The 20,457-nt window shown below is 44.0% G+C and overlaps 1 protein-coding gene across 1 annotated transcript in view; it reads right to left on the bottom strand.

Annotated features, from left to right (window-relative positions):
* The window catches only part of roraa (RAR-related orphan receptor A, paralog a), a 184,146-nt gene that overhangs the window by 55,006 nt on the left and 108,683 nt on the right, over positions 1-20,457 (bottom strand). The window contains exon 2 of the mRNA XM_037107867.1: positions 1,616-1,645. Within this exon, the coding sequence (XP_036963762.1) occupies positions 1,616-1,645 (30 nt within the window). The remainder of the gene's footprint in view (positions 1-1,615; positions 1,646-20,457) is intronic.

The following is a 20,457-nucleotide window of genomic DNA, read 5'->3' as shown; positions in this document are numbered from 1 at the left end:
GCGGTGTGGACTGGTGTAGCGGGGAAGCCAATGTTTTCACTCCGAGAACAGAAATAGATCTACAGCCTGACTATAACCATGTAGGGCAGAGCAATCTCCCTCATTATTACTCCAGCAGCCATATAATCACCAGGCTTCTACTTAAAAAAAAAAAGAAGAAGAAGAAGAAGAAGACCCTCCCTCCACATTCTCAATGACCATTAACTGGCCCTTGAACGTCTTCTTGTGCACACAGCTCTGACGAGGTTCTACAGCCGCTTCCTGTCTGTGAGGCACAGCAATCAACGACTTGTTAAGGGGCTTTACTTTGATTTCCTCACGCGGACAAGATTTGAATATTTCTCACTGAAATCAGACAGCGTAGTCCAGTCTCTGCCCAGGGCTTTGAACCCAAGACTCTTAAATCATGCTCTTTGATATGAGCCCCCTTCCGGTGTAGAGGTGCTTAGCGCCGCACTAATTAAGATAGTGGGGCGGTGGATGGTGGGTCAAAGCGTTTCTGTTCTACCTTGAAGAAAACCTGACACAAACACGAACACGCACACACACACACAAAAATTCTATAACCCCTGCAGACAAGCAAATAGCTTAACACACAATCGTGCTGCTGTTTTGACGGGGCTGTTTGAGTAAGGTAGAGCTGTCTAGCTTCGGAGATAATATCCTTTGCCCTGCTGTCTGATGTAAGAAAGAGCCAGGGTGTTTTACAGGGCGAGATGCAGCCTCTCACAATCTGAAGCACTCCGACCGCTCTTACAGAAAAGCCCTCTGGCCGTCCCTCTCCACAAGTTTCATCAGAGTGATCAGAGCGAAAGGATAGCCTTCAGGGCTAGTTTCTTCCATTCACACAGTGGGGTATGAACACACACGCACAGATGTACACACACGCAGACACACTGCAGTACACAGCACAAAAGCGATTTTACATGCCCTTTCGATTGCACTTCACACATGTCAAAATACAGTACAAATCTCTTGGAAATCATTGATTTCTACAGGTTTGACTGTTCATCAATTCTTTATGAGCAGACTAAAATTGAAAAGGCAGTGGTTAGAAAAGGCAAAGCCTGTGTACTATTGTTGTAGTGCACAAAGAAAGGCTTGCATCTCACATGTGAGACATGTGTCACATACTGTGTGTGTATCTTTCAATTTCAGTGATATGATCTGTACTTGAAGAATACAAACTCTTGGTAGTTAATGCAGCCTCAGAGGTTACAAACCACCACACAACACCACATCCGCGTTGTTCAGCTGCAAGGCCTTGCAGAAAACAAAGAAGTGTTTCAGCACACTGTCTCCTTCAACTGTGCATGATTATCAAACAGTCATAAGACTGCATAGCATTTTAATTTCCTCTCTGGGGTTATCATCATATTCACTCCAGAATGGAGATAAACCAAATAGTGAACATGGATGGCAGGGATCTAATTGAAGGTATTGATTTATTACAATGCTGGCAACATTATGTATAGGCACGGATTAAAAACAAGACGATCTTGTCATTTCTGCCGTATATGAGACCTTTTCTCCCACATTACAGCATTACAGCTGTGTGGAATTGTATATTGCAACATGGGTAAAAATCACAGTAATAAAAACTCTGTGTACTCACAGGTATGTGTCTTCTTTGTTACTGAGATACCTGCAAAGACAAAACAAACAAACCATTAAACACATAAACATCAAAAAAACGACTATAAAATACCCAGCACACACATTTATATGGAGTTCTGCTTATACAGTAGCTAACTGATAGTGTTCATCACGATGAAGAGTTTGACCCTGTGGTCCGACAGACTGTCACTGTCCAAGGTCACTGACGTGGCAGGCCCGGGGCAATTATGTGTGTAGGCTGGTGTCTGACCTACGGCCGTGCTACATCAACATCCATGACAAGGTGGCTGAAACTTCATCCTCTGCGGGCAATGAATGAGAAATTATACTAAAACAAACAACATTTGGAATGCTAATGTGTTGTGCAGCCACAGTGATTGGGCCCGAGCACATGAGTAAGCCTGTGGCCCAGAGCGGGATGGGGGCACTTTGACCTCAATATTAGTTAGTTAATCCTTTATTTAAACAAGTTGTCTTACTGAGATCACAGCCTCTTTTTCAAAGGAGCGTGTACAAAAAATGTCCATAAAGGCGCACAACAAAAGTATGATATCTATACAAATTAAATTGAATAAAAATTAAATCAGAATATAAAGAAAACTATTAGATGTAGTGTTAAAAAGATCTAAGTATAATGTCTTTGACACCTGAAATTGAAATTGATGTGATAAACAAATGTGTGCACAATAACATTTGTACACATCACTGTATCGAAAACTAATTTTAGAAACCAACACACAATGGTTGGTAAAAATAACATCATAAGTGTGAACCTTTTGTGTGGAAGGAGAGGCATGCCTATTAACCACAGATCTGTATCTATGCAAAAATACAACTTTCAATATGCTTGATTAGGTATTCACCAGCTTTGTGATGCCGAGCCAAATTCAGAAAGGTTTGTAAAGGTGCATTCTTTCAATTTAAGAACCTTCACTATTTGGACACTGATACCAGTGAAATTCAAATTGGAGATCTTGAAAACAGCATCCATGTTTTCATTACAACGAAAAAAAAACCCAACAACACTTAAATCCAAAGAATCAACAGTATAAATTGCAGTTGTCAGATTAAGGGATGAGCAGTGTGTAATATAACATGGTACCTTTTTGTGTCTATCATTAATTTATTGTGAGAATGAAAGTTGACCCAAACCTTGGATAAGCCGACTGCCCGTGGGACTGTCAAAGCCACGAAGCTGTGACTTGCTGTGACATGGTCCACATGACATGGCTATAATATCACTTGTTTCAAGAAAGGCCTGTAGTAGTGTCCACTAGGGATTTAACATACAGTATTTTAGTATTTCAAGATGGCCGTTTTGAATTCTGATGGTGAATCTGAGCAGCGTGTCACACATGTGGAATATCATAGTGGATACAAAGGCGAGGTCAACCATATCAGTAAACAGTGCTGCTACCACTACTACTACTGCTACTACTGCTACTGCTACTACAACGACAAATAATAATAATAATAATAATAATAATAATAATAATAATAATAATAATAATAATAATAATAATAATCAGCACTGAAACATTGAAGAAAAAGGATCTACATTATTCTCATCTTCCTACAATCTAAACCATCCAGTTTACTGCAAACATCACTCTGAGAGAAAATGTATAGAAGTAGATTAGATTTGATCAGCTATGGAATAGTCATCAGTAATATGTGATTTGTGTATTTGCAAACTGCTTGTCAAACAGTCGCTCGGACTGACCAGTGTGAGTCAGACCTGGCTGAGGCTGAGGCGGAGCTGGGCTGCCAGCGCTCATGCTGCCCTCCCTTGCCCCTTCGGGTGTCAACTCATCGAATGAGCCACTTCAGTTCTTGCTGTGACTCCGGCTGCTTCTCCTGTCTGCAACATTGCTCTAATGCCCCAGGAGCCTGACGCGGACGAGCGCACAGCCAGCCGTGGTCCCCAGCGGCCCGCTGGATGCTCATGCTTTGCAGGGCGATAGCACACTAATAGATCCCACTTGTCATGCGGAAGCAATGGCTAATTTTTCTACAGCTTGCGTTTGAAACTCGGGGGACGGCGAGCCTACATGATTCAATAACTCTCTGTGAAAAAGGCGTCTGGCCGGAGATAACAATGTTTCAGACACGTTTGAGGGGAAACGAGTCAAAGAGCAACGAGGGGGAAAACAAATAAGCCCTTCAGCCTCCTATAGACATACACACAGAAACACATAACTGATATCAACTCCACTGAGCGGAAAGAAGGGAAACAGTCACCTAGGGGCCAGCAGTCTGTGATGGAGCCCTCGCATTGTTCCAGTGCTCAGGGCCAAAAGCTTCCGTTCTGTCCAACTGTGACATTACGCAAGGAGAAAATAAACAGTAATCCAGTCTTAATTCCACACTTCAATCAAATGGCATGGAAGCCAGCAAGAATTGATGGTCCATTAAAGATCCGTGGTGTCAAGAAGCTGCAACACACGGCAGCTGTAAAAGCCTAAATTAAGCAGTTAACTGGCTCTTTGTTTTGGCGGGTGAGACAACTTGTTAGACCACATAAGAAACATGGCTGGTGTGCTCAGTGGGGAGTGAGTGCATCAGAAGGGAAACGGCAAATAAGCAACTTTTTCCTGGCTTTTTGTCAAACCATACGGCAGACACACAAAAACAAACATTCTCGGATGGTTTAAAGGGAGTAGAGACAATTACACTATAGATTAGACTTTCATCTAAATGTTACCATATTTCTTTTTTTTTTTTTTTTCTTACAAAATGTTGCCTGTGTTTGTCTTTTAAAGTGTTAAAAACATGCCTGACCACAGATCTGAAATCTTTGCACAACAACCATTCGCTTTGCAAAATATTTATGACAGAGGAAGTGAAAGAATCACAAGTGTGTGTTAACAGTACATGTATGCTTTCGCCCAAGGTTAGCCACACAGACCACACTGATAACGTTCACAAGCTGAAAGTCAAGACAGATCAATTGTTCTAGCACAGCGAAGGCTCATGTTTCTAAATCTCAGATTTTCAAAGATCAGTGTTGCAGTAATGAAGAATCTTTATTCTATGACTACTACATGTCCAACATAAATTTGACTTGATTAATTATTTTTTGTTATAGTGATTCTGTTACTAAGGTGACTCCTATTGCCTCACTGGTGAGAAAATGCTAAATTCAGATGCGTCACAAAGTCAAGTCTATTTAAGGAGGGATATTTACTGTAAAGGTACTCTGGGGAATTTCCAGTGCAAACAAACACAGTGTTGTTTACTGGACTTTGGAAGTTACCTTCAGGCCAAAAAAAAAAAAAAAAAAAAAATACCCAAAACACTGAATCCACATACTACCCCCTGAAAATGTGCTTAATCATTTTGAAACCTGCTTTGTTTACTCTGTCCAGTATCACCCTCTTCCTCTCCTTTGTTGTCCTCACTGCTAGTTGCTGTGACCTGTAACTGGCGTCAACTGTCAATATGCAATGCCCAATGTGTTCCCAAGTCAACCAGATACTTGCGATACTTGTGGCGTGCGATTGCGTCCTCGTGTGCTGCCAGTGAGAACAGCTACACCAATGTCTCTGCAACACGAGGGGTCAAAAAGCATGTGTGCGTCATTCTTGTGTCTGCGGAATAAGGAGCCCCACCAACCACGGTCAGTCTCCCACCGACTGATTTCCAAACACCTAATAATATGAAAACTCTTATCTAAATCAAAATGTTCTCAGGGGCAGACAGAGAACCAACTCTCTGTTTCACAGCTTTAGCCTGTTGCTATGCAGGTTAGAGGAAGCATAAGGGGCGGGCTAGTGGGCCCACTTCCTCCTCTATGTGTCATTCAGAGCCCTGTGATTGGAGGTGGCAAGGAGAAGGGGCCACAAAGCCAATGGATGAGTCAGACGGTGAGAAAGAAGGAGTTAGCTCTGGGCACTGACATCGGCAATGCCTGCCAGCTCGTGTCTTCTCCACTGGATGGCAGGTTCAGAGGTCAGTGTGGAGGTGAAGCTCTCCTTGGCTGACAAACAGACTGCTAAAAACATGCTTACAACTTGAGGATCGCCTTTTTGTAACGTGCATGTGCTCTGTGGACATTATTCATCGAAGTAATGACAGAAATCAGAGCACAAAGGCAAGCCTGTTGCCTGCATGAAGTATCGGCTGAATTCTTATTTCAGCATTACCATTTGTCACAATGGAAGGAGGGACAGTCACCGTCACCATGTGGTCTTTGATCAGTCATATTTTCCCCTTGCAACGGTAAACAATTCAGCACACGTTCTCAAGAGACTTTGCCTATGCTATAGAGGAAGAGAGACGCTGTGCAGGCGACTGGAGGTTAACCTCCACCACATCTATCTGCAGGGGGGGCACACATCCTGTAAACATGCTACTTAGACAGGAGGAGAGTGAGTGTGGGGTTTGGCAGCCACAGTGCTGCAGCCGACTGTGGAGCACCGTGCCATCGCAGGCGACTCAAAGTGACAGCGCTGTAATGAAGTCTGAGGCGCATGGCAGGCTGTACGTCATAATTTCAGGTTCCTTAAAGCCTGACAGGGAATGATTATCATGGATGGTTATTGTCACCCTGCCTCCCTGGGAGACGAGGCGTGCTCTGGGGTTGTTGCACCGTGACATTCAAAGTTACAGTCTCCTTCATATAATGGAGCTGTCCTCTCAGCGCGCTAATGGGAGCGATCCATTTAACCTGTGCCAGAAACACACAGACGAGGAAGTTCCTAATGCGAGGCCTCTCCCGTGGGGACGTCACACTCCCCCCCTGGCTGCTCCCTTCCTGCTGCTTGATTCATTGACTGGCGCTCCTCACTTATCCTCATTCACTGTTCAGTCTGGGGAGACAGGGAGGCTCGCTTCCTGCCGCCTGCTCCACATGCCACTGCTGCACGCCCGCCGCACACAAGGACACAGCCGGCGCAACAGACCCAGCTGCAGGAAGAGCCAGTGAGGGCCCAGTGTGGGACGGGCTAGACACCTCCTGGAATTACGGGTCAATACCACAGGCCTTGGGAATGCTGGCAGTACACACTCTCTACTGATAATAAGGCTTCTCAGATAGAAAGAAACACCGCGCAATAATGAGAAGGTTTGGTTATTGTCCCGTCTTAATGATGGCAGTTGTGCGGGACTGTTAATTTTAGGCTACTCCTGAGGTTGCTGGCTAATGATGGCGCCAAAGCCATGGTCATCTTAAGAATGATAGATGCAGCGACATTCAGCAGTCCATCTTTTGACTGCTGCCGCCTGCCCGACTGACAAATCGCTGCTACATCCCTGAGAGAAAATAATTAGAAACAATTAATGTGTTTCTCTTCTTAGCCATAACAAAGCTCCACAAGCAGTCTCAATTGATTCGGAAACATGCTGTCCTGTGATTTATGGTGCCGTGTATTCAAGAAATTCAAAACAGAATATCCAGTTGGTGATTTGTTTAGATTAGTCTGCTTTTATTTGTTTTAAGGATATGCCTTAAAGTAATGCAGTGGGTCGGACAGAGTGAAGCAAAGCCGAAATACAAAGCTATGATGCGAGGTTGCTCCTGCGTTAATGCTCATCTCATCAAAAGTCAGACAATAAGATGGATGAGCTGATTCGAGGACCTCTGTGCTGTTCTAACTTTGGCAGTCTTTGTGAAGGCCAAGTTCCATACACAAAGTCATTTAAACAATCCTCCCTTTTGCAGTGACACACTTAGCCTTTATTAGCTATTATACTGCTATAAACTATACATGCAAAAAATTTAATGATTAAAAGAGCACAATGATTCTAATCAGCTGCCCCCTAATATACTAAAACACTTAATCCATGGAGAGGCCAACTCTCTGGGGAGGCTCAAGAGAAAAATGACTTCTCTGTCTCCAGGCGCTGTTATTTCTGGTCATTTCTAATTGGTTTTAACTAAAAGCAACCACTCCGAGACTCCACAGGTTACTTCAATGCATCGCTATGGAATTGTCTGCAAATAGAAGATATACATCCAAATTAGTTTTAGAGGACACCACAATTGTCTTTCAGAAGACGAAAGGAGAAAGGGCAGGAAAAAATAAAAGCATACATGCCTAGTGAGAGAGCTGGAGGATCCCAACAGCGGAGCAATGCTATCAGGGTGACCCTGAGATCATAGAGGCCGCGGCTGACTTGCCGTACCGTGTCACACGCGCCTCACCCCCTACAAATATCTCCCAGGCTTCATGTACAACGCCTCCCCCTGTGCAGTTCTGCATTGCTGGGCCTGCGAGTCTCCAGGTGAGTCCTCAGCGCTGTTTGGTGGCTCGTGAATTATACATTGCAGCAGAGGAATTGACGTGGCCCAGGAGGGCCGAGAAACAGCAGGCATGGCTGGGAGGCAGATTGAAGACTCTGACGGAATTTTAATTGTACCGCAGGGAACGCCGCGATAAGAGCTATTGTTATTGGTAAGACGGTGCCGCGCAGGTTCACTTAGCTGAGAGCTTAAAAAAAATGACAAGATCCAAAAAAAAAAAAAAAAACGACCGGGGTTCTAGTGCAGCACCACCAGCCCTATTGTTAATGACGATTCCGAGGAGCACAGTTCATATCACTATTGTACTAACATTTATCACTGGGCTCTCTCTGTGCTCTGTGTTTATCCGCAACGCGCTCAGAGGACCGGCGAAGGTGAGCTACTGCGAAGGAAGGAAGGAAAAAAAAAACAAAAAAAAAATGTAAACTCAGAAACCAAACAAGGAAGCACTCAACCAGAAACCACTGAGGCATTCCATTCAGTCGTTTTGTTGTGCGATTCAGTGCAGCACTGCAGGTGAAAAGCCAAAATGTTGGCTTTCTGTTGCTCTGATGTTGTTCACTCTGATCCTGGCTCAAGCTGTACTATACAGTAATTCTCCTGTGAGTGCATGCCGGTCCCTCGGGCCAGACGGATGCAGGAAGGCCCCTGGCGCTGGTCAAAGTGAGGCCAGGGGCACAGGCAGGCCTCTGTGTACTCTCGGCTCTGGCGGTTCCCAGCCCAACAGTAATCTCTCAATGATCCAGCCTCAGCCACACATGAAACCCAATAGCCTTTCAGCCCGCACCATAAATAAAGACAAACCACATTCAGCAGACCACCCTGGCTCACTTTACTGTTACTGAGCTGCACCGAACTGCAGTATAAATACGCCGCCACTGGGTGTGTTTACACACATCTATATAGAGGCTTTAGCTACAGCGATGTGAAATGGAGTTGCTGTTTGAGCAGTGTTTATTTCAAGTGGCTTTATTACATAAAAAAACATCAACTACGTGCTTCTGTATTCTGCATACAGAAAGATACGTCACAATTCACATTATTACAGCGCAGTGGTGAGAGGCTGCTCTGCTTCTCTGGTCGACAACATTAATGTTCCCCAGAGAAAACACTTGTGAATTTCTATTCACATTACAATATATTATCTTAGTCCTACACAGGTTAAAATCTAAAGGGGGAATACAATTACCTACAGCTCCTGAGGCTCCTCCAGTTATGCACTTGCTTTTTTTTTCCTTCTTTCTTTCTTTTTTTTTTTTTTACAATAATAGGCTGTAAGAGTATTACAATTGGCCAATGGAGATGTGCCCCCTTGGGCCAACCTATTCAGAGGAGCTTAAATATTCACAATACGCAGCACACTGCAGTTAAATGAGGAGAATCTTAGATGTACAGTTTACTTGGAATGGCTTGTTTTCACTCGTTTTTTTCTCTCTCTCACTCTCTCTCTGTCGTCAGCTTGTACGTGCAGTAGCGAGGGATGATTCACGGGCCGTCTACTTCAGGAAACCACAGCGGTAGGCTGCTATTGCAAAAAGGTACAGTATATGTCATTTTAACAGATGAAGTGTTGCTCAAGATTTGTTTATTCTGCCCCCCTGTCCGTGATCGCAAGAATAGCGGTTCTGAAAAATAGGATGAGAATAGGTGGGTTGATGTGTGCTCTGACAGTTGGTGACAATCTGTTACCAGAGCTGTTCAGGTCTGTCAATAGACTGTGCACACAAGCCTGCTTGTATAATCACCTGGGGGGGATGGACTAGAGCTCTGATGACAAACTAATGTCAGCTAATATCAGCTCTATAAAGGCTGACTCAGAAACATATTGGAACCCTTTCATTACCATCACTCATTCGGTCTCAATTCTCATCCAGTAAAGTACAGTACAGCAGGCACTTGTCTAATGAACAAGGGTCTATGGGGAAGGATCACTCCGTGTGAGTGTGTTGGAAGTCAAGGTCCCACAACAGTGGACTCGTGGCTCTGCTGATAAGGACTTGGCTGTAATTGCTCAAAAGGGAGGGAACTGCAGCCCCATTAGGTCTGGTCTTAGCACTTGCCAATAAGCCAAACTGCCCCTCTGAAGCCTCCCATGTAATGAAAACTTCCTCTGAGATGAATTACATGTCTGTCAATCCACTAATTAATATCATGGACTCGTCTTTTTTGCCTTGCCGCAGTAACGAACGGAGTCAGAGAGAGACGGGGATTGAGGTATTTCTGAGCACTGGAAGACATAAAGGAAGGAAAGGCAGAGGCAAACTAGCAAGCGCGCTGCTACTGTGATTCACTGCAGTCATGGTCGGCACTTAGTGCAGCATCTATTTTTCATGTATTTCATAATTAAAACCTGCGAGTTCTGTAAGCCCTCCATGCTCCATGCAGATCAAAGGTAGTCCTATTAGCAGGGAGTTCATCAGTGGAGCCACTCTTCCATTTCCAGGCAACAGAGCCATGCTTAAAGCACAAATACCCCGTAATTACACACATGTGTGATAACGGGACAGCCACAGAGCTGGACTATGATTAATAGAACACAGATCACAGTTTCCTCCTTCTTTTTCAAAGCTAAAACAACAGAGGACTTTACACACGAGGATAACCCATGTGTAGCAGATAAAGAGGTTGATGAAAGACCGAATACATATTTCACACATCGCCTCTTGTGGTGCAGGTGGAGTGTGCTTCAGTTTGTTGCCTTCTCCCTCCCCGCTGCATTCTCTATGTAAATGTAATCGGAGGATAACACGGGATAAAGCTCTGCAGAGCAGAGACATGATGACTCCTTTCTGCGGGGATGAAGGGGTACAAGCCTACCTCACATGGTGTAATCAACAGAGTGAGTTGTGTTGCGTTATTTATTTGTCCCACTGACTCTGAGGTAACTTGATGCCATGGGGGGTGATGTCTGGATGGATGCTCGGGTTGTGAGAGATTCTTTCCTCCAACAATGTAACTACACAGCTGACTACACAGGAACCGTTCCTGTTCTAAATGTAAAGGTTAAATCATCAAATAATTTCACAAATGTCAAGATTAGAGGAAAGTCGAAAAAATGTGTTGAAGCAGAAGTACCTTTTACCTGCTTTTGTATCCTCCAAATCACCTGCCGTCCTCTCAGAACTGTTTTGCAACACATGTATGATAATAACCCTTAACAGCTGCACATCTGGCTCCTTGCAAGAGTATTATCTTATGATTATATATTGTAGAGTATTACAGTGATTTATTTTTTTTTTTGCTATGCAACAGCCGATGAGGTATTCAAATTTGGTCTGTGCAATATGACGATACAATATACATGTATATATCGTGTGATGATATGTGATGATCAAACATAATATCATTTTCTATAATGCTATATCATTAAGAAATGACACAGATTAGAGTAATTTTGGAGGATGCTGTGCATTCTTCTGTACATCAAGGATGAGACAATGAGAACGAAACTGGGAAGACTGAACCAGACACAGGACAGGGTAATTCTGAACAAAGATAAAGAGATCATACCAAAAAGGGGCTGCTTTTGTCACATGGTTGGGTTGTGTTATAATCATGTACCTATCTGTCAAAGAAAAAGACCATTCTGTGTGATCATTTTAAATAATTTTAGAATAATTTAAAGAAAATGTGCAATATTTGGACACGATTTGTTATCTGGATATGAAACGACCAATCCTGGAATGAGAGATTTTGTTTGAAGCATCAAAGGCTGTAATTCAGATTCAGAGTAAAACTAGCAATAAAACGGGTTCAAAAAAACCCCATTACAAGTAAAAGTTCTGGATTCAAATTTATATTTTAATAAAACATTTAAACCTTTACCTGCAAGATGTATCAAAAGTCAAATATAACTGCGCTGGCATACAGTATTTGAATCAATGTACTTAGTATAAGACAATCAAAATCGAGAAGTAAGATCATGTAGAGTTTTAAAATGTGTGAAATCTCATCTAAAAAAAAAAATCTGCCTACTGTATCTTGCTGCTACAAAGCTTCCTGCTGTCAATAGGGTTATTCTTGTGCCATTGCATAACAATGTCAGAGGAAAGAACTCGTATTGAAGTCATATGAAAGAGGAGCTATAATTAGCCATACTAGCAATTGCACACTCATAGGAACAGCAGTTGAGCTGTTTATGCTTTCTTACTGAAAACATAACAACTCTCCACTCATGAGCCAAGTGAACAGTTGGGAGCCAAACGCCGAACTTCCTGCAGGCTCACGAGGTCAGTTACAGTTCACGGTGCGATTGCCCTACACTAACAACTGGACAAGGTAACAGGAAGGGCTGTTGGTTTATCAAGTAGGAGGAACGCAGTCCTAACATACACTCCTAATGTAACATGATAAAAAAGAAAGGGGGCACATGTCCAGAAGGCACAGCTGGATAACACACCCCACAGCCAAGTCAGGTTACAGCGAGGACAGACAGAGGGCAGGGATATTTGCACTTTTACACACGGGAAACATCCAATCAGCATCAGCAATCAGAACACCGGCCTATGACATAGGCAATTCTAACCTTCCCTGTGGTGTTCAGGAAGGCTTTGTGGAGCATACCCATTCAAGTGAGTGTTTATTTAATCTACATTACGTTATTTCAAATGCATCTGTCAACACTGCGGTGTAGGCGGCCAGACGCATGAGGCATGAGGAGTATGCAGAATACACAAATGGCCCCAGAACAGACAGCCGCAACATATGCACAGACAGCCTGATGATGCTCGCTGCAATAACAGAGTCAAGAGGGGTCCGAGGGTTGAGGCTGGGACTGCGTCTATACCGTAGCCGCAGCCATACATTCTCAGCAATGTGAAAGCTTGCAGCCGTGGCCGGCAGTAATAATTAATAGCATAGTCTATAAGCATTCCATTAGGTGCAAGCAGCTGTCATAAACATCTTAATTAATTTACAAAGCAAGCAACTGGGGAATTATGGCGACGTAAAAATCTGCTTCCCTCTGCCGCTCCATAGCACTGGAACAGATCGGGCTTTTAAATTTTTAAACATGCCTTTCATGTTCTCTAGAGCACTAAAAAGCCTTTGAACAGTCAGCTTGTTAGGAGATGCACCTAGCAGCCCAATACCTACGGGTCGTCTTGCTATTCTTTTCATACAGTGACAAGAGGTTTCGGGCCTCTCTTTGCTGCTCCGGCTTGACTCAAGGAATCTCTCCTCGCTTCCTGTGCGCTTTTGGCCCTCCTTTATATTCTTTTATTCGGTCACAGTGACTCGTGTAGCGTGTTTTTTTTTTCTGTCACTCCATCTGAGCTTTCTCTCTGTAGCCTATAATCTATTTTTTTTTTTAGTTTGATTTTTTTTGGCAAAAACAGCTTTTTTTTTTCTTTTTTTTTTTTTTGTTTTTTACAATTTTCTTTAAGTCACAGCTACAGATTTTTTTTTTTCATCTGAAATGTGACATTTTTGCAGCTGAAGCACAAATAAGGCTTTCGAAAACCTCCCACTGTGCGCCTTATGTAAGAGAGGGACACCCTCCTGAGGATACTGCTCGGTGCAGCTGAGGGAGGGCGGGCGAAAAAGAGCAACGATGCCACTCTCGCAATGCACTGTAATCTGGGCAGTGTAGTGCCAAAGCAAGGGGTCAGAGTGTTGTGGTAAAAACTCTCTTCCTTACCTGCTCTCACTCAGAGAGGGCAAGATTAGACTGGCCACTCCATTATAGGAGAAAGGCTTAAGGGCATTTCCACTTTCAGAGCTAGGATATCAGCAGCTTGTGACACTAAGCAGGGCTGACCCATCATTTTGGAGGGACTTGAGTGGAGGGTTTCAGCTGTCTGCCCAGCAATACAGTTTACAGAGCCCAGGCTACAGTCATTTTTTTTTTTTTTTTTTTTTTTTCTGTCAGAGGTGCCCAGAGACAACAGCACAGGGCCAACACCTCCCCATGTCATTAATATATATTCCCACTATCTGCAATTATGAATCAATTTAACTATGCATAACATCTACAGTATGCCATTTACCAAGCGGGCATTGAATTTTAATGTGCCCATTACTCTCTGATGATAGCCAGGCATCATATCACATCCCTTTTTTCTCACTCCCGGTCTAACCTGTCTCTTCCTCCCCATCTCTCTCCATTTCAGCCCATGCCATATTTGCTTAACCCAGCCAGTGTGACAGCACTCAATGCTAAAGCACTCCCAAGGCAGATGATCAAAGTCAGCAGTCAATTCACATTACAATGCATTGATTTGATGTTTCCTAACCTCCCAGGCCTTTCTCTAATGCTGCCAAGGACCTCCAGGATATTTCACAGCGTACCTCCTTTTTTCCCAGCTTTTCTCTGTCTCCCTCTGTGTGTGTGTGTATGTGTGTGTGTGTGTGTGTGTGTGTGTACAGTGTCTGCAACTAAAAATACGGTTGACAGAGTTGCTTCTCTGGCCACGTTTGCATATGAATCGAGTCTATATTCTGTCTGGTTTAAAAAAGAAAGAACGGATGGCTTTAAAAAAATAACAGGCCAGCAGTGATTCACGCGAGGCCCGACCACTTCAAAACCACCCCGCTTTTACAACGTAATTATTGCCCCTCATTCACCTGCTGTTTCAAATATTGTTTTAGAGTAAATCACTCCCTTGTTCTCATATACCACACTTCGTTTGCTTCTCATCACTTATTCATTTGCAATTCTTTATTGAGTTGGCTTCTATGCTTTAGTGACTGCCATTTCCCTCTGAGGGGATGTTCAGAGCACTTCCATGTTTTATTCAATTATGGAAACCTAATATGGTGGAAAGGTGTGCGTGGTGCTCACTCATAACCATGCATTATTTCACACGTATTTATTCTGCCTCTGTTGTCGGGTGGGCGGCAGCGGCTTGAGCAGGCAGCCTAAACACATGCGTGCCCTTTTGTTCCTGGCCTTGACCCGCAGGGTTAATAAAGGCCACGGACAGAAAGAAAGAAAGAAAGAAAGAAAGGAAGAAAGAAAGACGAACGGTTACCGCATCCATGTGTAACAACTGAATCCGTTGCATCTGTGTTGCTTTTGGAAGGTTATTTAGTTCTGTTTTTTTTTCTTTTTTCTCACTCAGAGGTTGTCAAAATGTGTAAGCATCATGGCCATGGCACAGTGACACACTGACCTACAAGCACAAAGGAGAACTTTGTCTGCCTTATAAAACACACACACACACACACAAACACACACACATACACGGAAAGAGCAAGTGAGAGGAGAAGGAGGGAGAGAGTGTGAAAGAGGGAAAGGAGGAGAGAGAAATACGAACTATTGATTTATGTAAGAGAGGCATTCCTTAAACAGCATTAGTCATCATGGTTGTGTGCAGCAAGCAGGCTCTTTAATTATTCCTCAGAAGCCAGACAAACTCAGCGCGGCGTGAAGAGCGCCTATTGATTTCTGCCTGGCAGATGGGACACACTTACTTATAGCAATTCACAGACCGTGCGGATGATCAGAAAGACAGAGATGGCACTTACCTCCTATTCAATCTACAGAGAAACAACAGAGCAACAGTTAAGACTGGCCATTAGGCAGGTGAGAGGGATTCGAGAGTGGGGTCGGGTCAGACTACAGAAGGTAAGGGGAACCTGTTGTTTCATGCTGACCATATCTGATAGGTGAGCGGCACCTGTTGTGGCATTTCGCAGTGAGAGGTCCCACCAGCAGAGAGCAGGAGGAGGTGAGCTGCATGTTACTGAGCTGAGTGTAAAGAGAGGTACTATGAAGATCATGCAGGGATAGTTGTCTTATTTACGTACAGGGTGGCATGATGGTGCCAAATGCTTCCATCGATAGGTCATATTTTGGGATCTAGTTTAGTATGAAAATGTCAAATGATGATTAGAGCAATTCACAATTAACTGATTAGTTGCTTACTATTCAATTAATCACCAACTATTTTCATAATCGTTTAATTGATTTAAGGCATTTTTACGTCATAAGTACAGTTTAAGTTAACTAGATATCACTGGGCTGTGGATAAAACAGGACTTTTGATAACCTAATGAGACAGTGATATACATTGTTCACAATCTTATAGAAAAATCAACAAACTGATTTGTTGAAATAATAATCAACTGATGAAAATAATTATTTGAGATGCTGAAACTGGTAATTATTTGCTTGTTTTTGCCTAAAAGTGATACACCGATGATCAGAATTGTTGATTCATTTTCATCATTATTGCATAGTCTGAGTCGCTGTTTGGCTGGACATGGCTGGTATGTTTATGTGGGCATGGATGATAGAGGGGGAGAGAGAGAGACAGAGGGAGGGAGAGAGAGAAAGAGAGAGAGAGAGAGAGAGAGAGAGAGAGAGAGAGAGAGAGAGAGAAGGATAGATAAAGACAAAGCTGGAGTGTGCGTCGTCTGCTCAGCGCAGTTACATACGCTAAGTTCTTTGCCCAGAAGACCAGCTTTCAAGAACAAGAATGATAGTTAGAGGACATAATCAGAAAGAACTGCGAGAACAGAACACGTCTAACATTATGGGGTAGGCTGCTTGATAGACCAAATCTCTAGCCGGATATTAAAATGCTCAGATTAAATGTCGAATAATCCATAACAAACACAAAACACACACAGAGAGGTTACGTATAAAAGTCCATCTGTCTTGCCGCTATGTGATTTTTTTTTTCTTTTGTGCCGACTGCTCGTCTTCTGTGAGGTCTGCGCTTTAAAGTGCCACTCTATTGTTATTTTATGAGAAGGGCTGAATGTGGAGCCAGAGCTTCGTCTGAGCTTTGGAGGGAGAAATTCCCCTGCATGGCTACACAATACACAGACAGCACATTTAGAGATGTCAGCCCCCCTAACTAGAGAACAGTCAGTGAGATGAACCCACTAACCCCATGTCTTCACCATGTCTAGCCGGGCTGCTCTGGAAACCCCAGTTAAAAATGCATCTGGTGTAGCTGATGCGTCGGGGGCAGACCATGCTAGGCATGCCAGGCTGGCGAGTAGGCTCGCATGTGCAGCTCACAACCCTGGTTAGTGAAAATGCCACTACTGTATGCCTCATCACCGCTGCTTCCCCCTGCACTTACATAATTTACAGAAGCACAGGGAGGGGAGGACAGCGGGGGGTTGGGTTGGGCGGGGGGGAGGCTGAGCTACGGGAAGCTCACGTCCAATTGCGTTTGGCCATGTGGAGAGACAAATACGGCGGTACGAGGGGAGCTCATGCCACAGCGGGCTTTGATGACTACATGCTGAGACGCCCCTACGACACGCTGATAGACAGTGGAAAGACCCCACCCCTCCTTTGCATCTACGAAGCCAAGCGGAATATGGATGCAACAGGAACAAGGCAGAGAGTCTGAGCACATTAGAGGTGCACTGATCCAAGACCATGGCATGGTTATTTATTAATCAGCTGAGCTTAGCTAACTGCCTGCTTAGATGAACAGCACAAGCGCGTGGCACACTGCAGCATCAGCCCCAAGACAGAAAAAAAAAAAACTGTTGACATAATGCAACTTAAAATGCACACCGCACTCACTTCAGATGAAGCTATCTACTAGTGCAATTTTCTATTTCTGTATTTTTCTCCATGTAGCATGTGCAACTTTCCATTAGTGATCACAGAAAGTGTGAAAATAATACAATCCAACACAGCGAGCAAACAATCCAACGCTTAGCACTGTAAATCCATTTGAGCTTATTTGGCTGCAAAACAAAACATTACTATGTGATCCAAAGTAAATACTGTCAGAGTGTACAGCAAACAAAGAATGTTTGCCCATTTGCACATTATTCATCTCCTAGGGTGAAGTCAGTGATGAGTAACAGCATGGCGATGTTGTCAATAGATACACTAACATACACAAAATCACCCCTTTCATGTTGTACTTTTGGAGTTCACTGGCACCACAACACCGCGCGCTGACAATGTTTTTTGCCAATTTCAACACCTCACAGTTGGGGTGTCAGCACATTGAAATGGTGTTGAGAAACATAGCCCTTTTAACTGAGACGAAACATCTCTCGGAGAGAAAAAAAAAAAAAAAAAGAGGAGAGAAAAACAGAATGGGATGCAATTCTCCAGAGTGTATCCACCTCATGTCTCTTCCACTGTTTTTTTGGCAGGCCGGGTAATACACAGGAAAGCACTGGCACACAACACTCTCTCTACCTGAACACAAAGGGAAACATTTCAGCCTGGAGTTTGGGCTTCAGAGACTAATAGGAGGCTCGCACATCACCACAGGGAAAACGAGCGGTAGGCTCTCCATTGGCTTATACCGTCAATGCAAGCTTTACAGACCGAGGTGTTTTCTGCTAAGTTCTCCATTACTTCGGGAGCCATTTGCAGAGGTGCCACGGAGGAGTGATGGAGGCTTCTGAGAACGTTTGGGGGAACGGGCGGTGAGCGGGAGAGGTAGAAAGTTGATGTGGTCATTACTAGACACTTCCTTTCATCATTTCTGAGACTATCTCGCACACTCTCTCTCATTCTCCCAGACTTCTGCAGCACTGAGCTGAGAGAGCCTAAGCCTCTTGGACAGTTCATTTAGGATAATGCAATGATGAGAGAGGGGGGGAGGGGGGAGCCGCGTGTGTGCACCAAATCATGTCTGATAAGTGTATCTTTTCAAAATGTCTCCTCTGACTCAAACGCATTTCAAGTGAGATGCAAAACACGTCAGCGAAGACAAGAATGATTATTTTCATAACCTGCTGAAACATAAAAAGGCAATCTATAGTGGAGATGTATAATTATTTCATGAATTCAAACAACACAAAAAGGATATTTCAAAGAAATGTTCACATAAAAAAGATGGAACAGAAATTATCTAGGGGCTTTTTTTTCCCTTTCTTCAGACTTCAGAAAAGAGAAATTTATTTCTGCCTTCATCTCTAAATTGGATGCAATTTATTGCCTCTCTAAAGCTCATTTTTCACTGGCTTGCAGGATCCATGGGCCATGGCAGGCAATGCGTATCTGCCCGCCTCCCCTGGCCTCGGGTGCTAATATGTGGAAACTGGCCTGGGGATATGAAGCCCAACCAATGGAAGAGGAGGCAGAGGGACAGAGGAGAGAATCAATCCCTAATCGCTGAGGAGTAGGGAGTAGGAGGGGTGAAGAGGAAGTGAAAGAAAAAAGGAAAAAAAAAAATCAGGGGAGAGAAAAGACAGAAAGCAGTGTGTTTACCAGCAGACATTTGGGTGCTGTCAGCTGACTGCAAGAGCTCTGGGATGTCAGAGAAAGAAAAAGGGAGTTATATAACCAGGCTGTTATAACAGAGGGAGAGAGTGAGGGAGACAGACAGACAGAGACAGAGACAGAGAACGAGAGAGGGACCGGGGAAAAAACATTGCCATTTAAAGTGACAGGGACAACATGATCAAAGCAAAAACAAACACGGTACAAGGTGCTGCCTGCACAGACACCAGACGAGAGGCAGGTGAGTGTCCAATGTGCAGACATCTCTGGTGAGTAGTTAAAAATGCAAAAGCCACACAGATGTGAACACAGGTCAGGGGTTATTGCATCCATCACGTATGCATTATCTTAGCACAGCATGTAAGCAATGCTAGCACCCCGGAGCCACGTGGCTGCCTTGGTCTTGGTCCAGCTCCACGGAAGGGACGTTCAGATAGTCAACTGCAAGCCCCTCCCCCCTAACCGTGCCCACCCACTGACCACCACTAGCTTTGCACTTGAGCTGGGCTCCACCAGTTCGGGTGTGCGTGACTGACTGTAACGTTATGTAGAATCTAAAAAGTCTCATTTGTTGGGGGGGGATGCAAAAGAAGAGCTTAATTTGAGAAATCTGTTTGACACCACACACACGCTGTGCAGCCACACATGAACATTAAATACACTTAGCTCTGGGTGCATTCTGTCCTGTGACCTTGCTGTTCCACACTTCCACAGAGCAATGAATAACTATCGCATTTCTTTGGCTGACAGCTGACACCAAGAGGCCCAGGTGATATACGAGACATGACAAGTGATTCTAATTAAATGTAGAGCTTGTGGATGTAAAGTGGCAGGAAGGGAACAAATCCTGTCCAGGCAGCGAGCGGCAAAGCGGCATGCCTTGCTCCAAACGAGATGAGCCGGGCTGTCAGGGCTGCCTCAGCTGTCCTGTAAACCTGGGCCCCAGCTCCCCAGGGGGACTGACAGGTTTCAGCTGGAGGGGGAGAAGGCACACCGCGAGCCTCCTGCCCTTCCACAACAACAAACACATGACACACAAACAGGCAGTTCTGATGCAAAGCAAAAGCCATGTGGACCATGTGCATTTGTCACACAACAGTGTACTAACAAGGTACAAAGCATGGTCGTCTGTTTCCTGGGCCCAGATGAAGGCTGTCATCTAAGTTCCGGCGGTGACTAAATAAAAAAACAGGCTACGATCACAAAGAATCAATAGATACAGGAAGCAAGACACCTCTGTTGATGCTGCATCCCACTTGTATTTTCACCATGACTGTATTCATCCAGCTCAGGTTGAGAACAAAGGACTAGACATGTTGAGAGTTTTTTTTTTTTTTTTTTTTTTCCACAGACAGCAGGTTCATTTTTTTTTTTTTTTCTTTTTTTCCAGGACAAGGCAGAAGACCCAATGGTACTCAAGGCAAACAAGAGTGTGTCAGTA

Source organism: Acanthopagrus latus, chromosome 8 (assembly GCF_904848185.1).
Source record: "Acanthopagrus latus isolate v.2019 chromosome 8, fAcaLat1.1, whole genome shotgun sequence".
Classification (NCBI taxonomy): Eukaryota; Metazoa; Chordata; class Actinopteri; order Spariformes; family Sparidae; genus Acanthopagrus; species Acanthopagrus latus.
The sequence above is the reverse complement of the archived record's forward strand: the minus strand, read 5'-3'. Positions and strand labels throughout refer to the sequence as shown.